General features: G+C 48.8%; 1 protein-coding gene across 1 annotated transcript in view; it reads right to left on the minus strand.

The window, feature by feature from the left end:
* Positions 1 to 1219: 1219 nt before the first annotated feature.
* The window catches only part of ncoa1 (nuclear receptor coactivator 1), a 55113-nt gene continuing 36716 nt past the window's right edge, over positions 1220 to 19616 (minus strand). The window contains exons 5-22 of the mRNA XM_086167377.1: positions 18774 to 18880; positions 18239 to 18416; positions 16768 to 16947; positions 15899 to 15991; positions 15632 to 15772; positions 13924 to 14071; positions 11744 to 12671; positions 11402 to 11629; positions 10712 to 11054; positions 10187 to 10369; positions 9236 to 9350; positions 8979 to 9147; positions 7482 to 7811; positions 7031 to 7132; positions 5853 to 6258; positions 4776 to 4944; positions 4494 to 4686; positions 1220 to 3565 (exon numbers count right to left, since the gene is read on the minus strand). Of these exons, the coding sequence (XP_086023503.1) occupies positions 3386 to 3565; positions 4494 to 4686; positions 4776 to 4944; positions 5853 to 6258; positions 7031 to 7132; positions 7482 to 7811; positions 8979 to 9147; positions 9236 to 9350; positions 10187 to 10369; positions 10712 to 11054; positions 11402 to 11629; positions 11744 to 12671; positions 13924 to 14071; positions 15632 to 15772; positions 15899 to 15991; positions 16768 to 16947; positions 18239 to 18416; positions 18774 to 18880 (4193 nt within the window). The 3' untranslated portion in view covers positions 1220 to 3385. The remainder of the gene's footprint in view (positions 3566 to 4493; positions 4687 to 4775; positions 4945 to 5852; positions 6259 to 7030; positions 7133 to 7481; positions 7812 to 8978; positions 9148 to 9235; positions 9351 to 10186; positions 10370 to 10711; positions 11055 to 11401; positions 11630 to 11743; positions 12672 to 13923; positions 14072 to 15631; positions 15773 to 15898; positions 15992 to 16767; positions 16948 to 18238; positions 18417 to 18773; positions 18881 to 19616) is intronic.

Below are 19616 nucleotides of genomic sequence, written 5' to 3' on the forward strand. Positions count from 1 at the left end.
TGACACACTGACTCAAGAACCCGCGCGCAAAGTGGCTCTGGCGTGGTCCGCCCGCTGGAGGAAGCTGGTAGGTGGAATGTTGACCTTGCATACTATCCCTCTTTATTTTGCATATGGTAAAGTATCACTGTAAAAAAATAAGTAAAAAAGAAAAAGTAAAAGTACACAGGAAAGCCCTATTCCACGCAGTTTTACAGTGTCACACTGCACGCTGAGGCAAAGTGAGTCACCGTTTAGGTAGTTTGGGGAAAAACTCCTACCCTCATTCCTAAGATGTGGATGAGAGGCCGGCGCTGTTTGCAGAAACCCTACCACTGCTCCCGGAAATGGCCAGAGGAAAAAAAAAAAAACAAACGAAAAAAAATGAGGAGATCATTGTGAGACCAGATGATTCCGTTTAGTTTGCCTTGTGCTGTGTGGTTGACGCAGGAGCGGCGAGGAGCAGAGATGATCCCCGTCGCTCGGGATTTCGATGGAGAAGAGAACGGGGTCGGGGGAGGGGGTTGCGCTTTCCCCCCTACTCTTTTTGGAAGTGCGTTCTAAGAGGTCTGTTATCGCTGTGAGAGTCAGTGTCTGACTGAACAACAGTAGTAAATAGAAAACGGTGGAAGGGGGAGGATGAGGCTGGGCGATACGGACCCACTGTAGCGACGAGAGCGTTCGCTGACGAGGGAAGAGCGGAGGTCTGATTCCCGGAGGAGGACGACCTCAGGGGAAGATGTTTCTCGGAAACATCTTGGGTGACCTCCCACTGGGACTGAGGTAAGTCGGTGAATTGATTTCTGCAGATACTTGGTAATTTCTTTCCATTTTGGTTACTTCGTTCTGATAATTTTGAACCAGGTTCTTGATTCCGTATATAACTTTCCCATGACTTTGAAGTATTATTTGCTTGTTTTTATGAAAGGAAATGAGAACATTCGCAAACAGAAGATTAGAAGTGTCTGGGTGTAGAAGGTAAAATCACCAGCGATTGAAAAATGGAAAAGCTGATATCACTTCACACCATCGTCTGCGTATATAATCGGCCCGGCCCCGCTCGGGCAGACAGTAATGACAGGGTATTTTTAACGAGTCAACCCGACACATCTTGACTTCATGACAGCTTCAAAATCAAAAGATCTATCACATCTTTGTTAGGTACTTGAACCTGCCAATTCCCTGGCTTCAATGTCACTTATATGGGACTTTTTTTTTCCTTCTTCTTCTTTACGCTTCAAAATGGTGGCAGCGAGAACTCTAGGCGTGCTTCTGGATTCTTGTTTTTTTTGTTTGTACAACGGTTACAAACACGTGTGGTGTTTGAAATGTTCTCTCCAAAGTATTGTACACACACAGGAGTAAAAAAAAAATCAAAAATTAAACAGGATGAAGCGAGATGGCCGACTAGTTCCCTGGTTAACACAAGAGAAAGCACAGCAATCAGACCCATGTTTTTTTTTTTGTATATCCAGATAGCGTGTGGCCACTGAACGGGAGCTAGCTATATATCAAATTGCTTAAAAATGTTCTTGTTCACATTTTAAGATGGAATACCTTCCTCCTCCTCCGCTGCAACATTTAGCCGTATTACAATATCACGATGCCTGCCGAAAAACAGAAAGAAAAATGTTCCAAAAAAAAGGAAAAAAAAAAAAGAAAAAAAAAAGAAACCGACATTGAAAGTCCTTTTCCCAAAACTAAAGATACCTGGATCGAATCACATTATACATGGTTTTGCTGTTCTGAGTCGTCAACTAATTACACTGTTTCTTCTTCGTCTTCTTCTTTTAAAAAGGGCAAGGAGTTACAAGAGAAGAGTGAGCTCATCCCTCCCCGAGTCTTTGTCCTTCGGTACTGTACAATACCACCCGCCTGCATGGTGCACATTGCAAACAACACTGATAGGCAGAGAAATAGCATGAAAGATACACCAAGAGAGAGGTAGAGAGGGGAGAGAGAGGTAGAGAGAGAGAGAGATATATATAGAGAGAGAGAGAGAGAGAGAGAGAGAGAGAGAGAGCCCGACCTGGGCTCAGTATTCACAGCTGCTGAGGCGAGGGTGTAAAAATGTGACAGATGAGACAGTTAAATAACCATAACAGTCTTTTTTTTTTCTTGTACGTTCGAGAAAAAAATAAAATTAAAAAAAAAAAAAAAAGAGTGAAAAAAATAAAAAATAAAATAAAATAAAACCCTCTTCCCACTGGGGGAAGAAAGACACATGAGTTCCAAACTGAGCAGCATCCCGTCTGTCTCCCATCCATCCATTACCATCCATCCATCCATCCATCCATCCATCCATCTGTCCGTCCGTGCGTCCAACCATCCATGCATCCGTTCCTGGCTGTTGTCAAAGCTTGTTCTATTGATCGTGAAGTTGATGATGATGATGATGATGACATCGATGAGGAGCAGAAGATTTTTTTTCTTAAAAAAACAAAAAAAAACAAAACAAAAAAAACAAAACAAAACAAAACATAATAATAAAATAGAAGACGTAATAGAATAGTATGTGGAAGAAGAAGCAGAGCTCGGGACAAACTCCAACTTCTACCAGGCACTGTAGCAGATAGAGAGGGACAGTCACAGAGCCAGCTGATCCTGAGCTCCTATCCCACAATGCCACAGAGGTCTGAAAACCTTAACATTCCCACATCGCTGAGAGATAGGTAGAGGAGAACAAAAACAAAAGAACACAAAAAACAAACCTAACAAATAAAAAGCCAGAGGTGCTGCTGTGCTGCGGGTCACTGCCCTCCGCACGGGGAAAACAAAACAAAACGCTGAGCTCAGCCGGTAGCTGCAACTCATCCTCCCAAGATGCACTGCTGCTGATGCTGCTGCGACGGCCCCACCCCCACAACCCCCGCCCCGACACAAAAAGGTCCGATCAGAAAACGAACGACAACGAAAAAGGAGGCCGGCCCTGATTTGACAGTGACAACAACTTGGCAAATCTACAATGATGTGCAATGTTGTTTTTTTTTTTTTTTCCTTTTCTTTTCTTTTTTTTCTCTCTTGGGTCAGGAAGCAGGAAGTAGGTCACCGAGGAATGAGCAGCAAGACAACACTGCCTTTAATAGGCTGAGGCAGACAGACAGGTTGTCAGACAGATTAGACAGGCAGGTTTAAATACACTGCTGCTCCTTCTGACTTCTGTGAAAAGTACCGGGCGGTTCCGACGACCGGCCCGAATCCCTCTGCGCAGGAGCGGCCCGGCTGCCGGGACTCGCTCCCCGCGCCAACCCCGTGGCAATCCAAAGATCCATCCTTCCATCTATCCGTCCGATAGGGTGAGACAGAGACAGCAATGGGTCTGGTGCACCGAAACCTCCGAGGGGGGAGGCGCTGAAGTGAAAAGTAGAGGGAGTAGGAGAGCTGAGGTGAGCGGAGGAGGGGGGTGTCACTCAGTGAGCAGCTGCTGGAGGAGGCTCTTCTGCTGGGCCTGGTTGTTTTGGGATGCCTGCGGCACGGCCGCCTTCTGGGACGCCCCAGCCGCCATGGAGCCCTGGTTCAGGTAAGAGTCACTGCCGACGAGGTTCACCGTGCACTGGACGTCTGCAAACACCTGAACCTGCTGCACCTGTGGAGAAAGCAGGGCATAACATCGATGCATGTCAGAAGAAGAGCTGATTTTTGGCAAGTGTTGACCTGCAATGTGCCACCTGTGGAAAGAAGGGTATCTTTTCACACACAAAAAAAAAATCAGTTTTTCTTGGATAAAAGCGCGAAATTGTCTCATGGCACATGAACTGATCAAGCGAACGGTTATGGGTGGCAAATTCAAACAAGCCTGTCTGTTTGCAGGGTTAGCTGAAAGCCTGACAACCGTTGGGGGATTGGACGTAAAAGTGGTATGGTGAGGCGCAACTGGAACTCTTCCAGGACGTAAAAGGGTAAATGATCAGAATACAGAGAGTCCTCGGTTTGTGACGTCCTCCGCCGACAGCATTTCCTGGTTAAGTCTGCATCTCCCATAAATTTATCAACAAAGTCATCGACTTCCATCAGTCGTGGTACACCAATGTTAAACAAACATGGTGCAGGAAGTATTTGCTTCCATCATCACATGAGGAAGACACTTTGTTTATATTCGCCGGTTGTTCGCCATATTGGATATTGCGACATTCACTTTCTTTTGTTTGTGTTATTTCTTAGAAACTTTTTTGCCTTCATTAGGACTCCCAAGTCTTACTTGCTTCTTAATTTCAATGTACAGTGGGCTTACGTTCTAGACAATGGTGTTAGCGCTGTGTTAGCGTAGGTGAGTGGCACAGGTGCATATGCACTGTAGACATAGGGCATATATTGCGTTTTGTCACACCATAAGAACAGAGCTGGGCACGAGTGGAGGACCTCATTGATCATACTCCTGGGTCTAGATATTAGCTGTTTCTATCTCCTGCCAGAGGAGGGTCCGCTTCCAGCTGGTCTTCGGAAGAGACGTGCAGATCAGTTAAAATCTCTTTGTGGCTGAGGTTTGGAGGTTTGGAGAAGGCACACTGTCTTACCTGCTGGTCGCTACACACCGAACCCACGTTGCTGAGGTTACTGTTGCTCATGCTGACTGGTTGACCCCCCATGGGGGGTAAAGAGCCCACGCCCCCAGAGCCTCCTGCCATGGACACTGTGATGCTCATGTTATTGTAGACCCCCTGCTGGCCAAAGGCCTGCCCTGCACTCTGTCCCGCCGGAGTGAACAAGCTGCCGCATGAAGAAGAAGAAGAGCGTTAGAGGAGGCATCCTTCGAATACCACAACACAACTTCCCCTCGCCACTTTGGGGTTCTGGACCTGTTGCTGCTGATTGCCGTCTGCTGCCAGCTCTTCACGTCTGGAGACTGGTAGCCAGGAGGCGGGGCTTGTTGGAGCAGAGGACTCTGGGAGGTGGAGTTCTGAGGTGACAACAACGGGCTGGTAGGGCTCATCTCAGGAGGGAAAGATGGGTCCTGTTGGACCAGAGCTGCCAAACGACAAATAAAAACGAAAATGTTTATATTTTTTCAACATAAATTGAAAATGTAAAGAATTAAGAGATAGAAATATAAGATAGATTTTTTTAACATTGAATTACATACTATTTATATCTTATATCAGTTTAAACAGCCTATAGAGATCACGGCAACATTAAGGTCAGTACTTCTACTACAATTATTTCATTTCAGAAATACAGTGGTCCCTTAAGATACAAATTTCATTTGTTCCAGAAGTGGGTTCCTGACGTTTTCATACCTTAAATTAATTTTCCCCATTTAAAATAACATAAAACAAATTACCCCCCCCCCAAACTCTCAGTGAACTTGCTTTCTTAGAGCCCATGATGATTATTCAAAAAAATAAAAAATAAAAATAAGCACAAAAATGCCAAGCGAGATTAGAACACCACACTGGATATGCGTACTGTACCAACTGCTTGAATTGCGCTTCATATCTTAAAAAAATCGTATATAAAGTCATTAGTGTCTTAAGGGGCGACTGTAAATATCTATGCTATAAGAATATGTACCCGTACGTGCTCAGTACTTTTATTTTATTTGAATTTAGTGTTTAATTGTACAATTGATAATGTATTACATGGACTCATGTCACGTTGTATTGTTATTAAAAGCTTTCCCTGCTCAAGTACTACTTAGTATAATGACACAGCAAAATGGAAGTAATACTGAGTAATACTCCCTGTTGCAGTTTGACATTGATCCACAGGTGATAAAAAATATTGGAATAATAGAAACCGTGCTGTGATAGTGCTGCGTGTCGCTTTCTCCCTTCTTAATATACACAGTAGTGATAGTTTCTTCACAATAAAGTGCTCAAAAATCAGACACGTCAAAGGAACTAGCTCCCAGGCGTATGAGGTTCCCCTCTGCTCACCGGAGCCCCCGAACTGCTGGAAAAGGCCCTGCTGTAGGGAGGAGTTCACGGCGCCGCTGAACTGGCCCTGAACGGCGCCCATCAGCGCCTGGCCGCTCAGGGTCACCCGGCCGGGCACTTTGCTGTCGAGTGCGCCCCCCGACAGGGGGCTGTTGAACTGACTTGGTGAGGTAGGAGGGTTTCCCGTCATGGGGTTGTACCCTGCCGGGAAGTTGAACTGCTGTGGCGGCGCTGGGGGCGTGGCCGGTGCTTTGGGGACCCTGGTGGTCCCGGCAGCTCCCGCAGGGGCGCCCGCCGCGTTCTGCCTCATCAGCATGACCTTTTGCTGGAAAAGCTGGCGCTGGCGGTGCTGGATACTGTAGAGCTCTCTCTGACGCTGCGCCAACATCTGGGCATTCAGTGGCGGCTGCTGGTAGAAGACAAACCGTGAGACTCATCACAGACGCCTCCATGCCCATCATCTCCGTGCCTGATGTGGCTTCTGAGTTTTGGCACCTCTGTAGATCTTAATTATTCAACAGAAGATCCATATCATATCATCAACTTCCCATCCTTATCCCTCTATCCATGAACCTCCTCTCTGGTCTTCCTCCAGACCTCCTGCCTGGCAGCTCCAGCCTCAGCATCCTTCTACCCAGATCTCCTCCATCCCTCCTCTGTCCATGTACAAACAATCTCGGCCCGACTTTATCTACAAAAACATCTAATGTACTGTCCCTCTGATGGACTCAATCCTGATCTTCTCCATCCTCCTCACTCCCTCGGAGGAACCTCCACATCTTCATCTCTGCTGCTTCCAGCTCTGCCTCCTGTCTTCTCCTCAGTGTCTCCAAAGCAGACACCACAACTGGTATTCTCCGCCCTTCCTTTCATACTCTTTATCACCCCTGACGCTTTTCTCCATCTGTTCCATCCTTCTTGCACTCGTTCCTCCACTTCTCCTCCAAAATCTCCATTGCTCTGGACTGTCGACCCAAAGCACTCGAGCTACCCCAACTTCTTCGGCTCCACTCCACGTGGCTACAAGTATATTCTGTCTTGCTGCAACTGACCTTTATTCTTCTCCTTTCCAGGCCATACCTCCTCCCTCCAATTATAATAATCTTTTGTTAACAGAAGTGCAGCTGAAGCAGGACCTGGTCCAGATGATTAGATGTTTGTGGATCTTTGTCACTCACCTGTGCAGGAATCTGAGGCTGCTGCACACCCTGACGAATCCCCATGTTCAAATGCTGGGCTCCGCCTGGGAACGGGCCCATGGCAGCCAGTCTGTTCTGGAGCTGCAGCGGAGACACAGGACAGTTCAACAGCTCATCGTCATCACCATCACCATCATCAGCATCACCATCACCATCTCAGATCCACTATTTTTGTCTTCATCTAATCCATCCATTCCCGGCCTGCTAAATTATCAGAATGTGCTCTGGATATGTTACAGCTCAAAAAAATCTCAAACATCCCATTTGATGACACGTATCTGTGAGATTCCAAGCGCTGGAATTCCAGCGCTTGGATCTATCGGAATGGCGTGTGGTTCTGCTGGATGAGTTCCACACATGCTAGATTTCCTCTGCTGAGTATAATTGTATGTTAGAGTGAATCTAACTCCATAAGAACATTCCTCCTCACCTGCTGTGGCCCTTGGAGCCTCTGCTGCAGCTGCAGGCGTAGCTGGTTAGGCGGCAGCCTGAGCTGGGCGCCCATCCCCTGGGGCCTGGCCATGCCCGGCCTCAGCCCCATGCCCGGCGTCCCGCCGGGGTAAGCCCCCCTAGAGGCCCCTCTGGAGGCCCCGAAGCCCAGGCCCTGCGGCCCCGCGGCCCCCAGCTCCAACGGGAACTGGGCTTGAGAGGCCGATGTGAACTGGGGAGGGTAGGAGGACAGCTTGGCGTCCATGGGAACCGGGGTGGCAGTGGGTTGCTGAGCAGGGAAGTTCTGAGGCAAAGGGTCAAAGCAGCCGCCCTGGAGAGGAGACGCATACATAGAGGTTATTGATCGGCAGGTTATTGATCATTGGTATTTGTGGGGTTGTTCTCAAAAGTCAGCGCAACACAACTGCATTGCAATGTTCGTTTTGGAGGCCAGTAGGTGGCACCCTGACTGAGCAGCTGGGGCTGGTTTGATTTGAAAAAAACAATCTGTCCATGCAGCTGTGTGACAAGAATTTGGAATACAGATGTCTTTGAACTGTTTGATCGTCTGGAAGGGGACAGGCTGTGATGAATACTGAAAGAGCTAACGCTTTTACAGGTGGGCAATTCTAGCGATTCAGCTCCCACCTAACAGACACAGGATTTAACATCAGTTTGCATGCGTAGGAAAGTGGCATTTAAAGACGGTGGGGCTCGCCACTCAGAGAATGTCATGGAAACAAGTGTGAGGTGTGCCTGTCGTGGACTCGTACATGAAGAGATGGAGAAGTTGTTGTCTCTGAGATACGGTGACTGAGAGCATCGTCTATGGGAAAGAAGGAGACATTTACGCGGATACGGTGCGGCGGATGGTGGTTTTAGAAAGACGAGTGGCCTCACCCCATTCATAAATGGAGTTTAGACAGAAAGTGGAGCAACGTGTGCACATTACATTTAGCATAGCATTATCGAATTAAGGGGGTGTAAGGGCAGTAAACTAAGTTAAGGATGGAGAACCAGATGGACACTTCCCCCAACCTCCTCCGCCACCATCTGCATCTTCATCCCATCTTCAAGGTAAATACACTTAATTAAACCACTTTATTACTTGACATTGACTTTATTCTCTTGACATTCTTATTTTTTGTACATTACTTGTGCTTTATTAAGTACATTTTTCTCATCTGAAATCACGTACCTAAACTTTGGGGTCTTGATTGCATTTCAATTCATTTTAATGGGGAAATGTAATTTGATATCCGAGCTCCGTCACAGAACCAATTCCACTTCATATTACAGTCAGTTTGAGTGTAAGATGGGAGATAAACGGCTGGTTGAATAGATCTGTGATTACCAATTTCCCATATGAGACAGCCCCAACAGTGAATATACCCACTTTACCTGAAGGCAGTGCAGAATTCCCACAGCGAGCACGCTCATTTGCACACGTGTGTGGTCTGCGCTTGCTGCATCAAACGCGTGCGTGTGGTGTCCTCACCTGTACCAGTTTGTCGATCCCCAGCGCCTTGTCCAGCTCCGCCAGCTCGCTCTCGTCTGTCCCGCTGAGGAAGGTGACGAGCTGCTCCAGAAGAGCTTTCTCATCGTTCCGGGCCTCGGGCGTGGCCGGCGGTCCCTGCACTTCGTCCAGCGTGCAGGGGACACACTGCCTGCTCGCACGCAGGACAGACGCACATCACAACACGCATGTACAAGCATCACTCCGTAGAAATATCCCCGCCATGAAATCACACTCACTCTTGTGGCGACGCCAGAGGGGCCGACAAGGAAGTTCCGAGACCCTCGAAGGACAACGTGTCTGACAGAGCCAGAGGCTGGAACTGTGAGTCCGCCAAGTCCATCTTGGTAAGGCCTGGACGGGATCACAGTTGGGATTATCATATTTGCAAAGATAAATTCATAAATCTTGGTTTTGTGTTGGTTTGTTAATATTTAGATGCAAGCCCTTCCTCCGTATAGAAGCTTTGCAGCTGCTACTTTTAGCCGTAGCTTTGTTTTAACCATGATACAGTTAATGTATAACCAATATATGTGGAAGTTACATATATGCAACAGATGAAAAGCAATAGCGACAACATCTGAGGTAGAGAATCCTTGCTACTGAATCGAAAAAATGCGGAAATCTGAGGCCTGTTCATCTCAGGTGTGACCGGATCCGCCGCCGCCGACACCAGTCAGGTTTCTTGGCGTGCTGGAAGCCGAGCCACGGAGGTCAAACCCCACAATGTTCTTTTTTCTGGCAACTGAAGACTACAGTGTCAAATTACCCCACATGAGCTCTGCGCCATTTACAGCCAGGATAGATTCCTCTTATTGTTTTTCACCACAACATTCAGTGTTGACCAAAACAGGTTCCCACTGGTGTCAGGAGATTATTCCCCCATCCCGCCATCCAAACTTGACACACAGTCACAGGTTTACAGTGTTGTGTGATCACACCCTCCCTTGCTGCGAATAACCAGTTTAAAATGACTCTAATATAATCCAAAAAAGAGCCCTTTAGAAAATAAATGACCAAATTCACATTGGACTAGACTGGGATGAACAGTGTAATACTGGGAATCAAGGGAAGGCTGGGATGGATATATTCTGCTGCTATCTATTTTATACATAGGGACTTGCAGTCTTCTGTGGTATATGCGTTGTTTGGAGAGGCTGTGAGGGCGGTGCGGAGATCCAGCTGTTTACCAGTGCTTGAACTGAACGGATTGAGGATTTCTGCCTCTGCGAAGGGGCTTCCGTCTTTGGGTGCCTGGAAGGGGTCCGCCTGGCCCGGGGCCTGCATCTGGCCTGGAGTCGGAGGGCTGCAGAAGTCATACGATGACTGACTCTGGAGGCTGCAGCCGGAGGGGGGGCCGCCGTCGCTGATCCCTGGGATGCACAAGAGGCAGACACGGTTTGAAACAGACAAGGACACACACACATATACACATCCCTACACTGCAAGCGTCTGCAGAATGCAGGCACTGCAATGCCTTCTACAGGCTACAAGGGGCACAGAGACTGGAAGTGTGTCTACATAAACAGCTTCGAGGTGCTTCACTCGTGACTACAAACACTGCTTGAAATAGTAACACCCGGCTTGAAATACTCCTACTAACAGCTATTTCTGAATGTGATTTGTGTCATAGCTTTGCTTAAACTGAAGTATTGCTACTGCATTTGAAAGCCCCCCCCCCACCCCCACGCCCATCTGCAAAACTGAAACCTTACCTCTGTTCGGAGTGCCGGGAGGCTCTCTCTTCACATTTACGTTGCGGGGAGTGCTGGCCTCGCCGGGCTGGAGCTGAGTGGGCGACTGCAGCTTGAGCTGGGGGGAAGGGGAGTGGATCTGGGGTGATGGGGACTGCAACTGGGGAAGGGACTGGGACAGGGGGGACTGGAGCTGTGGTACGGGAGACTGGAGCTGGGCTGGGGGTTGGGGGGCCGGGGAGTGGAGCAGGGGGCCTCCTCCAGGGGTTACCGAATCCTCGCTGGCCTGTTTGGCCCCACTTGGGCCTCTCAGGCCAGGCAGCAGCTGGGTGAGAGGGTCCGTGTCAACAGGGCCACCAGACATCTGAGGGTGGGAAAGAGAGAGTAAAAGTAAAGTAGAAACAAATGAAAAGAGGAAGAGAGGAGGGGGTGGAGGAGTGATGTTGTAACAGTGTGGAGGAGAAAAGGAATCAAATGGGTGGCAGAAAAAGGTGGCCGGACGATCAGTGAAAGGAGACGTGGAGAGACAAAAGGTCAAAGGCTAGCTAGCTTCAAAGGCCGCAACTAATAGCCCAGCTCACATCAGAGGCCGGGTCCAGCAGAGCAAACACCCGACGCCGTCTGGACCAGCGGTCGAGACGATTTCCACCACTCAACCAAGCTATAAGCATCACTGTTAGCAGCTCGTTACCACATCAGCGAGTGGTGTACCGTGGAGTCCCGGCTGTCCCTGCGCGCGTCCCTGCGTCCTTCCCCCACTGGGCTGGACTTGGGGCTGACACAGGCCGAGGTGCTCGACACCCCCCCGGTTTTGGACGCGCCTCCCGCGCCGACGGCAGCCACTGAACACACCGCTCCATCACCGCTGGCTCGCTTCTCCACCTTTACCCTCACCGTCTGCAGGCTGAGGGCGGATGGAGGCGGCAGGTCCCCCAGGTCCTTGGGAAAGAAATCATCACGTCACCAGAACTGAAGATGTCTAGCTATGGAGCTATACGCTACCAGTGACAGACACCCTGACCCTGTTAGCAGCTAGAATCACGTAATGGTCACCTTCTCGTCCGTGTCGAGGAGGAAGCGGAGCAGCTGGTGGTCCTGCGGCTCCCTGGAGCCGGACCTGTGAGCAGCGGAGGTCACCGCCGGACTGGCGGGCGGCTCCTTCTTGATCTCCATGTCTCCTTTGCCGACCACGTCCTCGCAGCCGGCGGAGGCGTCGTTCGGGCTGCTGTCCTGAAGCAGCCGGTGCAGGATCTTGTGGCGCTCAGTGAGCGTGCTGTGCGAAGCGGGGCACTGGGGGGTGGGAGGGGGGTTGGGATGAGGTGATGAGCAATGGGTACTGCCGTTGGACTCAGCTCCTGTTCCATTGCTCTCCAGGAGCTGGTTCAGTCTGGGGTTACCCAGAGAGGCCGAAGGAAGGGGGGCCTTTACGGAGTCCTCCGCCCCTCCCTCCCCTCCGTCTGAAGGTTTTACCGAAGACGGCCGTGTAGAGGAGCCGGTGGGCGTGCTGGCTTGTCTTTGTGGGCTGGGGGAGGAAAGGGAGAAAGATGCCGTGGACCCGCCGCCGTCGCCGGATGGCTGCCTGCTGAGGCTGCCTCCGCTGCTCAGCGCGCCGGCCGGAGAATGGAGGCCTGGTGTGGAGGGAGAGAAGGGCTTCCCCGGGACCCGGGGGCTCCCTCCCGACCCAGGACTGGCCCGTTGCATCCTGGGCGACATAAACGAGGTAGGGGCGGCCGTAAGTGGGCTGCTTAAAGGAGAGGGACTGCTGACCTGCTGGGAACACGTCCGACTGGGGGTCAGGTAGCCCGCGGGGGTGGCGGGGTTGTGTCCGTGGGGGGAGATGTTGCTGTTGTTGGGGTGGAGTTGGGTTGAGTTGCTGCCAGCAGTGAGGGCTGGGGATTGGGAGGGGGCCTGGGCCAGGCTGCCCACGGTCGGTGGAAGGCTGGGGTTAGTGTTTTCCTGAGAGCGAGCAGTGTTGTGTTCCCTGAGGGAAGGAAAAGACGGACCTTCAACAAAATCCACACTCAAATATCAGCTTATTAAATACTGAAGCCTCCATCTTTGTGCCTTCACGAGACGGCTGGGGCATAAAGTATACAAACTGTTTTGGGATACAAGGAACGCACAACAGTGCTCTACACTACTGACTGACACACACAGGACAAAAAAGTATCTTCAGTTATCTGCATTCCAAACTACGGCTGTTGTCTCTGGTCCGGTGCAAATACGGATCGTTTCGGCTTTGCAGAAATCAAACTTCATGGCGTCTGATTCACAGATGCTGACAAAGTCCTTCTTTGGGGGCCGGATTTGCAGCTAGAAATATCTGGAGGGTACGATATTCCGGGTCCTCTCGCGGTCTAACCCGCAACAAGACAAAACAAAGAAGTACGGTCATACCTTGATTGGTGGACTTGGTTCTGTGACAGAGCTCAGACCTCAATGTTCTTGCATAGCAAATTAAATTTCACATTAAAATGAATGGAAAGCCATCTATCCGCTCCAGACGCCCAGTTTTGTCACGTGTTTTTAAAGAGGAAAAATGCACTGACTTTAATGGTTTTAGTGTGCAGGACAAAGACCAAGATAGCGATCGGCTAGAGTTGGACAAAGCAGGGATAGAAAATGGATGGATGGATGATCTTTTCCTTGTGTTATTTATAATTAATCTTTTTCATCGGTTTTGTTACAAGCACTGTTCAGAAAAAAGCATTAGTACGTATTTGTGGATGTTATCGGTATGAATTTAATTAAAAGTTAATATGTAAATATGTAAATATCTCACATTAACAATGTGGACACCCGCAGCTCATAGACAATTGCAGCCTATATGTACACATATATATTAGTTATTTTTAACCGAGGCGGCTTATATTTAGGTGTTCTAAGTAGTCTGGAAAATACGGTAATTAACAAATAATGTAATAATAAATAAATAAAAATGGAAATAAATAAACAAAAAAAACAAATAAATAAACAAATAAATAAAAAAAATAAAGTGGTTTTATTCAGTGTATTTGCCTTGCAGATGGGCGTGGAGGAGATGAGCGCAGGCTTAATGGCTACACACTACATGCAAACTATTCTGCACTTCAAGTCAATGACGTCAGATATTCTCATGCACTCTGAAGTCAAGGTTCCACAGTACTTCTACACAAGATGTGCTTGTTATGTCATCCGCACAATTCCCGGTGCAGAGTGTGACTGTGTGTGTGTGTGTGTGTGTGTGTGTGTACCTGTCAATAGTGTGAATGCCCATGATGAAGGGCTGTACGTCAGGGTTCGGGGGGCAGCAGAACTTGCAGCGGGTCTGAGCGCTGAGCGGAGTGCCATCACTTAGCGTGAAATGGTACAGCGGGCTGATGGCTGTGCCGTGGGTCATCACTGTGGAAAGAAGCATAGGACTGAAACATGGACACGGGGTGTGCGCGACGCCAGGACACGGCAAGACGCAGCTTAAAATACGAAGTGTGGGCTACGGGATGCCGTTTGAAAACCAAGTCCCTGTGGTGAGAGCATCCAGCGACAGCTGTCACCCAGTTACAGCCTTGGAAATTAAGGTTAATCCAAAACAACCCCTTTCATCAGATTACAGCTAATGATATTGTAGACCGAGTAGCAAGGGTGGGGGTATCTTTCCTAGAAGTCGATCTAATTTGCCAAACAACAATCAGGTTGGAAGTGGAGAAGAGCGTTCTACCTGGGCTCTACACCGGCGGTTAAATTTCGGTCGGAATTAGCTGGCTCCGTCCATCGCTGGACGTCAACAAGCATTAAATTTGACTTTTTAACAGGTTGTGTGGGTTTTCTCTGCAACTTTGCCAAAGAGGGTCTGCTGGGGCAGGTTCTTCTCATGCCGGTGTGCCAGCTCTTTAACATTTAGGGACGGGCCAGGATTGGTTTCAGGGCCGTGGCGGAGTACAACTGTTACATCTAAGAAACATCGGCATGGGGAGGCGACACGCCTGTCCCGCCACATTTCTTTCATTATAATCAATGAAAGCTGTGGCACGCACACACACACGCACGCATGCACGCAAGCACGCACAGCTTCACTCTCTTCCTGGTCCTGCAGGAGGGTAGGAGCTATACAGAAATGGGTGAGTACAATGAATGATTTGCTTTTAAAGATTAAGGAAGGAAGGTGAAGTGGTAAGTTTTTCAATATATATATAAAAAAATTTGATCAGTGTGTACCCAGGACACTGGAGTTGAAAAGATTGACAATCATGGAGTCTCTCTGCTCTGCAGAAACAAAAACCTTCACATTTGGGGGGCGTTAAGCTAGAGCTGTGGAGAGCTGAACAGAGGGAGGCAACGTTTCAAGCACTGTTTTTAGTTGGCTAACTTGCAATAAGCAGTGTGAAACAGGTGAAAGGAGAGAAAAGGAAAATCATGGTGTGATGTTTTTGCACAGCGAGTGAGTGTGTCATGTACTGCGACACCTCTGGAGTGGTCTCGGGCTGGAAGAGCTCGCCTGACGCTCATGTCTGCCAGACGTTTGACAGGTCCGACTAAGGGGAATAATGCAACTCCTCTGTTCTGCATTATCTTGAAAAACTTTTCTAAAGTGAAGAGTTTGACCTGAAACCCCCTGACAGGAGGCAAACCTCAGCTTAAACTAAATAAATAAAATGGTTGAAGTGTGTTCCAAAGTGTTGCTTTGGAATTAGTGAAGACACAAAGAGCTGAATGCATAAATGGCAGACATTCTGTTTCGGTGACGCAGATAAATACTGGCGTCCCAAATCCAATCTCAGTGGAGGCCTCCAGTGCTCCCCTCTTGTGAGCAGCTTCTTCACATGGCAATCCACCCTCTTCTCAATTTTTCCATCACAATGTTTTGGAGGTGAGGCCTTGAACGCCGACTTTGTCGGCACTGAGCGCCTCCGCTGTTTTCTAGGAGCGGAAACAAACCCGGCAGCGGCGGCAATGGCAGCTCACCCTCGTGCAGCAGCTTCTTGGCGTGGGAGGGCTCTTTGCCCTGCGGCTGGAAGAAAGCGTAGATGCACTTCCTGACCAGGTCCTCCCAGCCTGGCCGGCCTGTCGCCCGCAGAGCGCTGGTTTCTATGGAGATGATCTTCCCTAAGAGTAGGAGGAGGAGGCCAAGTCCATGAAGCATTTCAAACAAAACAACCTGAAATGCAGAGTCTTGAGAAGCTCTACGTGGTCTGAAAGGTGGTGGTCTGGACGAGCCTTTGGACGAGTTACCTGTGGGGTCCTGCTTGGTGATGAAGGACTCGGAGCTGACCGGCTGAGTGCGAGGCATTCGGCAGGCGATACAGATCAGGCAGCTCTGAAGGTCTGGACACACGCAGAAAGACAGGAGGGGTTGATTCTCTTTGATTCTCTGAAACAGTCTACCACCTGCTGTCCCTCTGATGGACTCCTTCCTGATCCTCTCCATCCCCCTCACTCCCAAAGAGGAACGTCCACATCTCCATATCTGCTTCCTGTCTTCTTCACATTGTCTCCTCCACCTCTCAATAAAATGTGGGGAATAAAACTGCAACATTCATAGTTTTAAAAAATACAATATTCGATTTTCTTCAATGTTTTTCTTAACAACAACCAACAATTATGAAGGAAGCATAATCTGCCATTACTTAATGTGATCACATTTTTGCAATGCATCTCTACCCCTTTCATATTGTTAAGTTATTTATCTTCAAACTATAAATGTCTGGGAACTAGCAATACATTTTCTCTTTATCTTAAGTTCTTTCTTACTATTTCTTTACTGCATGGAGCGATTGAGAACACTCAGGGACCAACAAAGCATTTCTGATGCTGATCAAGTGTTTTGTTGCATATTTATGTTCCCCCTGGACCCTCATCGGGTATTCAAAGTTTTGAATTTACAGTAATTTATTTTACTTTCAAATATGTGCCTTTGCAAGTGGTAGGGGAATACTGGCATCACACTCAGGGGGTTAAGACTCAGTTGTGATTAGATATAAAACATACAAGTGTTACACTGATCGCAAACCGGATCAAATGACAGCACATGAATGGCGTATGCGTGTGTGTGTGTGTGTATGTGTGTGTGTGTGTGTGTCTGTGTGTGTGTGTGTGTGTACCGTCGCCCTCCTCTTGCACAGTGCGTGGCTGCGACAGTGTGAAACACTGCATGATCTCGTACTGCTGCCGGGCCTCCTGGTTTTCCGAGTCCATCTCATCCGGCGGCCTCTTCAGCATGCGGCAGTTGAAGGCGTGGCTGCTCCTCCGGCCAGGCTCCTGGGGCCACGGCACACCGTTCACTGCGGGGACCACACAGCACATCAGACAAGGACATCCCTGACATTTGGAGATGTGGCTGAATGCAGGTCGTTACGTCAGTGCACATTATGGACGCTTGTCCGTTTTTCCTGCTTCTTCATTAATTCGCTGTCTCCCATTGGACTGTAAAACAGATCATCCATCGTTCCAATTGACCTCATTTGCAATGTCGCAATGACGGATATACATCGTCACGTGGCATCGTACGAGGAGGGCACTTCTTTATACATTTGCCTGTTGTAGTTTTGTTTGGAAATGTTTTGCCCTTCATTTTGCCTCCCAGACCTAAGCCGGACTACTCTGGTGGCAGAGGAAAGCCTTCTACGTGTAAGTCAAATAAGACACTCGGAAAAGGGTGAAACAACAGCGGTCGGTTGCTTGGGGCACGGGGTTGTCTGGATGATAAAAATGTATGTACCCTCAAGCTCATACGCTTCCCCTGACTCCCCCGTGTTAGCATAGCTGAGTCCCAAAGGTGCTAATGTACAGTACTGCATGTGAGTTCCAGCTTACGGTGAAAATTGCGGAACGGAATTCCGATGTAAGGACCTCCTGCACGGGTTTTTTTTTTTTTTTTCTAACTCTCAAGTATCGTTACTGGCCCAAGAAGACAGGAATCATCTTGACTCTGTTACTGCCAGCGGCGAATTCACACTCGAGAGCTTGACGAGAGAAAATCCGTGCGTTGAAAAGTTCAGAGGTTTTTTTTTTTTTTTTGGAGAAAGCGGTTTCCGAGGAGAAAGGAGGACTATGGTCGCTGGTGCAGAATTAAGAGGGATTAGCAGATCAACAGAAAACACCAGAGTTCAACCTTGTAGCCTAATTCAGCCTTATCGCCTGTCCTGATACGACCCTCCGGGCCCTCCGCTGCCTCCGCCACCAACTTACCTCCAAGGCTGAGGAGCACGTTACAAGTGGGGAGCATAGTTCGGCTCTCCGCTGTCGCCATGCCACATTTGCTTTATCTATCCCTGCCACTTCTGCTTTCTGGAGCACCTAAAAAAAAACCTGTTCATTTCACCATCCAGTTGTTCTCCACTCATTTTAGTTCTCTGCTGTTTCTCCACGTTTACTTGGCCGGCCCTCCGCGCATCAATAAACCGTGTTCATTTTATGAATTAAAAGCCTTACGCCGAGCCAGCTGCCAGGATACGTTACAGTAGCAGCCTCCTTTGGCACGGAATCCGTCAAAATCCCAGATATTGAAAATGTGATTGCCAAATATATCCGCCTGCGGACGCCTGCAGGTGTCAACGGCGGCGGCGCACTCACCCAGGCTTTTGGGCAGCAGATTGCGAACAAATTCATTGTGGTCTCCCACGTGGAGGATGCTGTAGACACTGGAGGCCATCAGCTCCTCCTGGGTGTATCCGAGGTAACCCGTCACATTCTCCGAGATGAAGACGATGCGCCCCTCTCGGTTGACGACGAAGAAAAACCCGTCGAGGGCCTGGGGGAACAAGACACTGGGATCTCAGCAGCGGTAAGGGCATGAACGGGACCGTAAGCTAGCTGGTTTGTTTGTAATTTACAGCGACTCTAATTCATTCTGAGAGTGTTCTGGGATTTGTAGTTTTTGAACTCAGATGATATTGTCTCTGTAGTCCTTCCTGATAATTTGCTCTGTGGTCAACAGTATTTTCAGTGCTTAACCTTTTTCCTACAAACTCCCCCCTCGCATACCTACAGAATCCCTTGGGTTTAACACAAGGCTAAAGTAAAAGTGTGTCGTGTGTTACAGTTAGAAAAAAAGAGGAAGTACGTGTATGTGTGTGTGTGTGTGTGTGTGTGTGTGTGTGTGTCTGACCTCTAGCAGCATGGGCCCCAGTGCCTCCTTCTCCACCAGCCCCTGGCTACTCGAGGAGATGTCGCTCTTCTGCACGTCGTCGTCTGGAGATACAAGAGCTGCTTTCTCTGTTTCGGGGTGGGGGAGAGACAGGGGGAGGGACAGGCAGCTGTGAATCTGGAAACATCTGGACTTAAATGTCATGAAAAAAAAACTCACCAGTGGTTCCCTGAAAACCTGCCATTTGAAGACGTTATATAACCCCACGAGTCATTTGAGACCTGAACACCTGAACCCCAAAGCGTCTGAAAGCGACCCTCGCATTCCTCGCCGTGTTTTCTTAATTTTACCCATGAAATGGAAGGCGGCCCGTCTGAGACGTGTTATCTGAGCCTGATCGATGAGGGGACCTTCGCTCAGGTCCCGTTCCGGTAGCGTCGAGTTAAAGATGGACTTCAGGATACATTTATCAATCCGAACATGACTTTGACAAAGCATGCATGTGCGTGTTAGGAGCTTTATGACATCCGAGCTGTGGCTTGGTGGATGTTTAGCTTCGTGATCCGAGCCCAGATCTGAGTTAGCAGTGAGCGGGATGAACGTTTCACAACGACGTGACTACCGCTGTCCGTTTAAAGATGGACAGACACGCCGCCTGCAAATCGCTATCCCAGAGAAAATCATGGAAAAACACGACCGAGGTGCGTGTGTGTGTGTCGTGGGCTTGTCTGTGAAGAGAAGGAGACGTCCGTGAGAAGGTGGGAGACAGTCGGGGACGGTTCTGAAGGTTTTAGAGAAGGCTTCACTCCTATATTTAATGAACTTTGGACATAAAGTGTAGCAAACTGTTCACGTTACATTTAG

Source organism: Fistularia commersonii, chromosome 20 (assembly GCF_037954325.1).
Source record: "Fistularia commersonii isolate RoL2024-O1a breed Wild chromosome 20, RoL_Fcom_v1.0, whole genome shotgun sequence".
Taxonomy (NCBI): domain Eukaryota; kingdom Metazoa; phylum Chordata; class Actinopteri; order Syngnathiformes; family Fistulariidae; genus Fistularia; species Fistularia commersonii.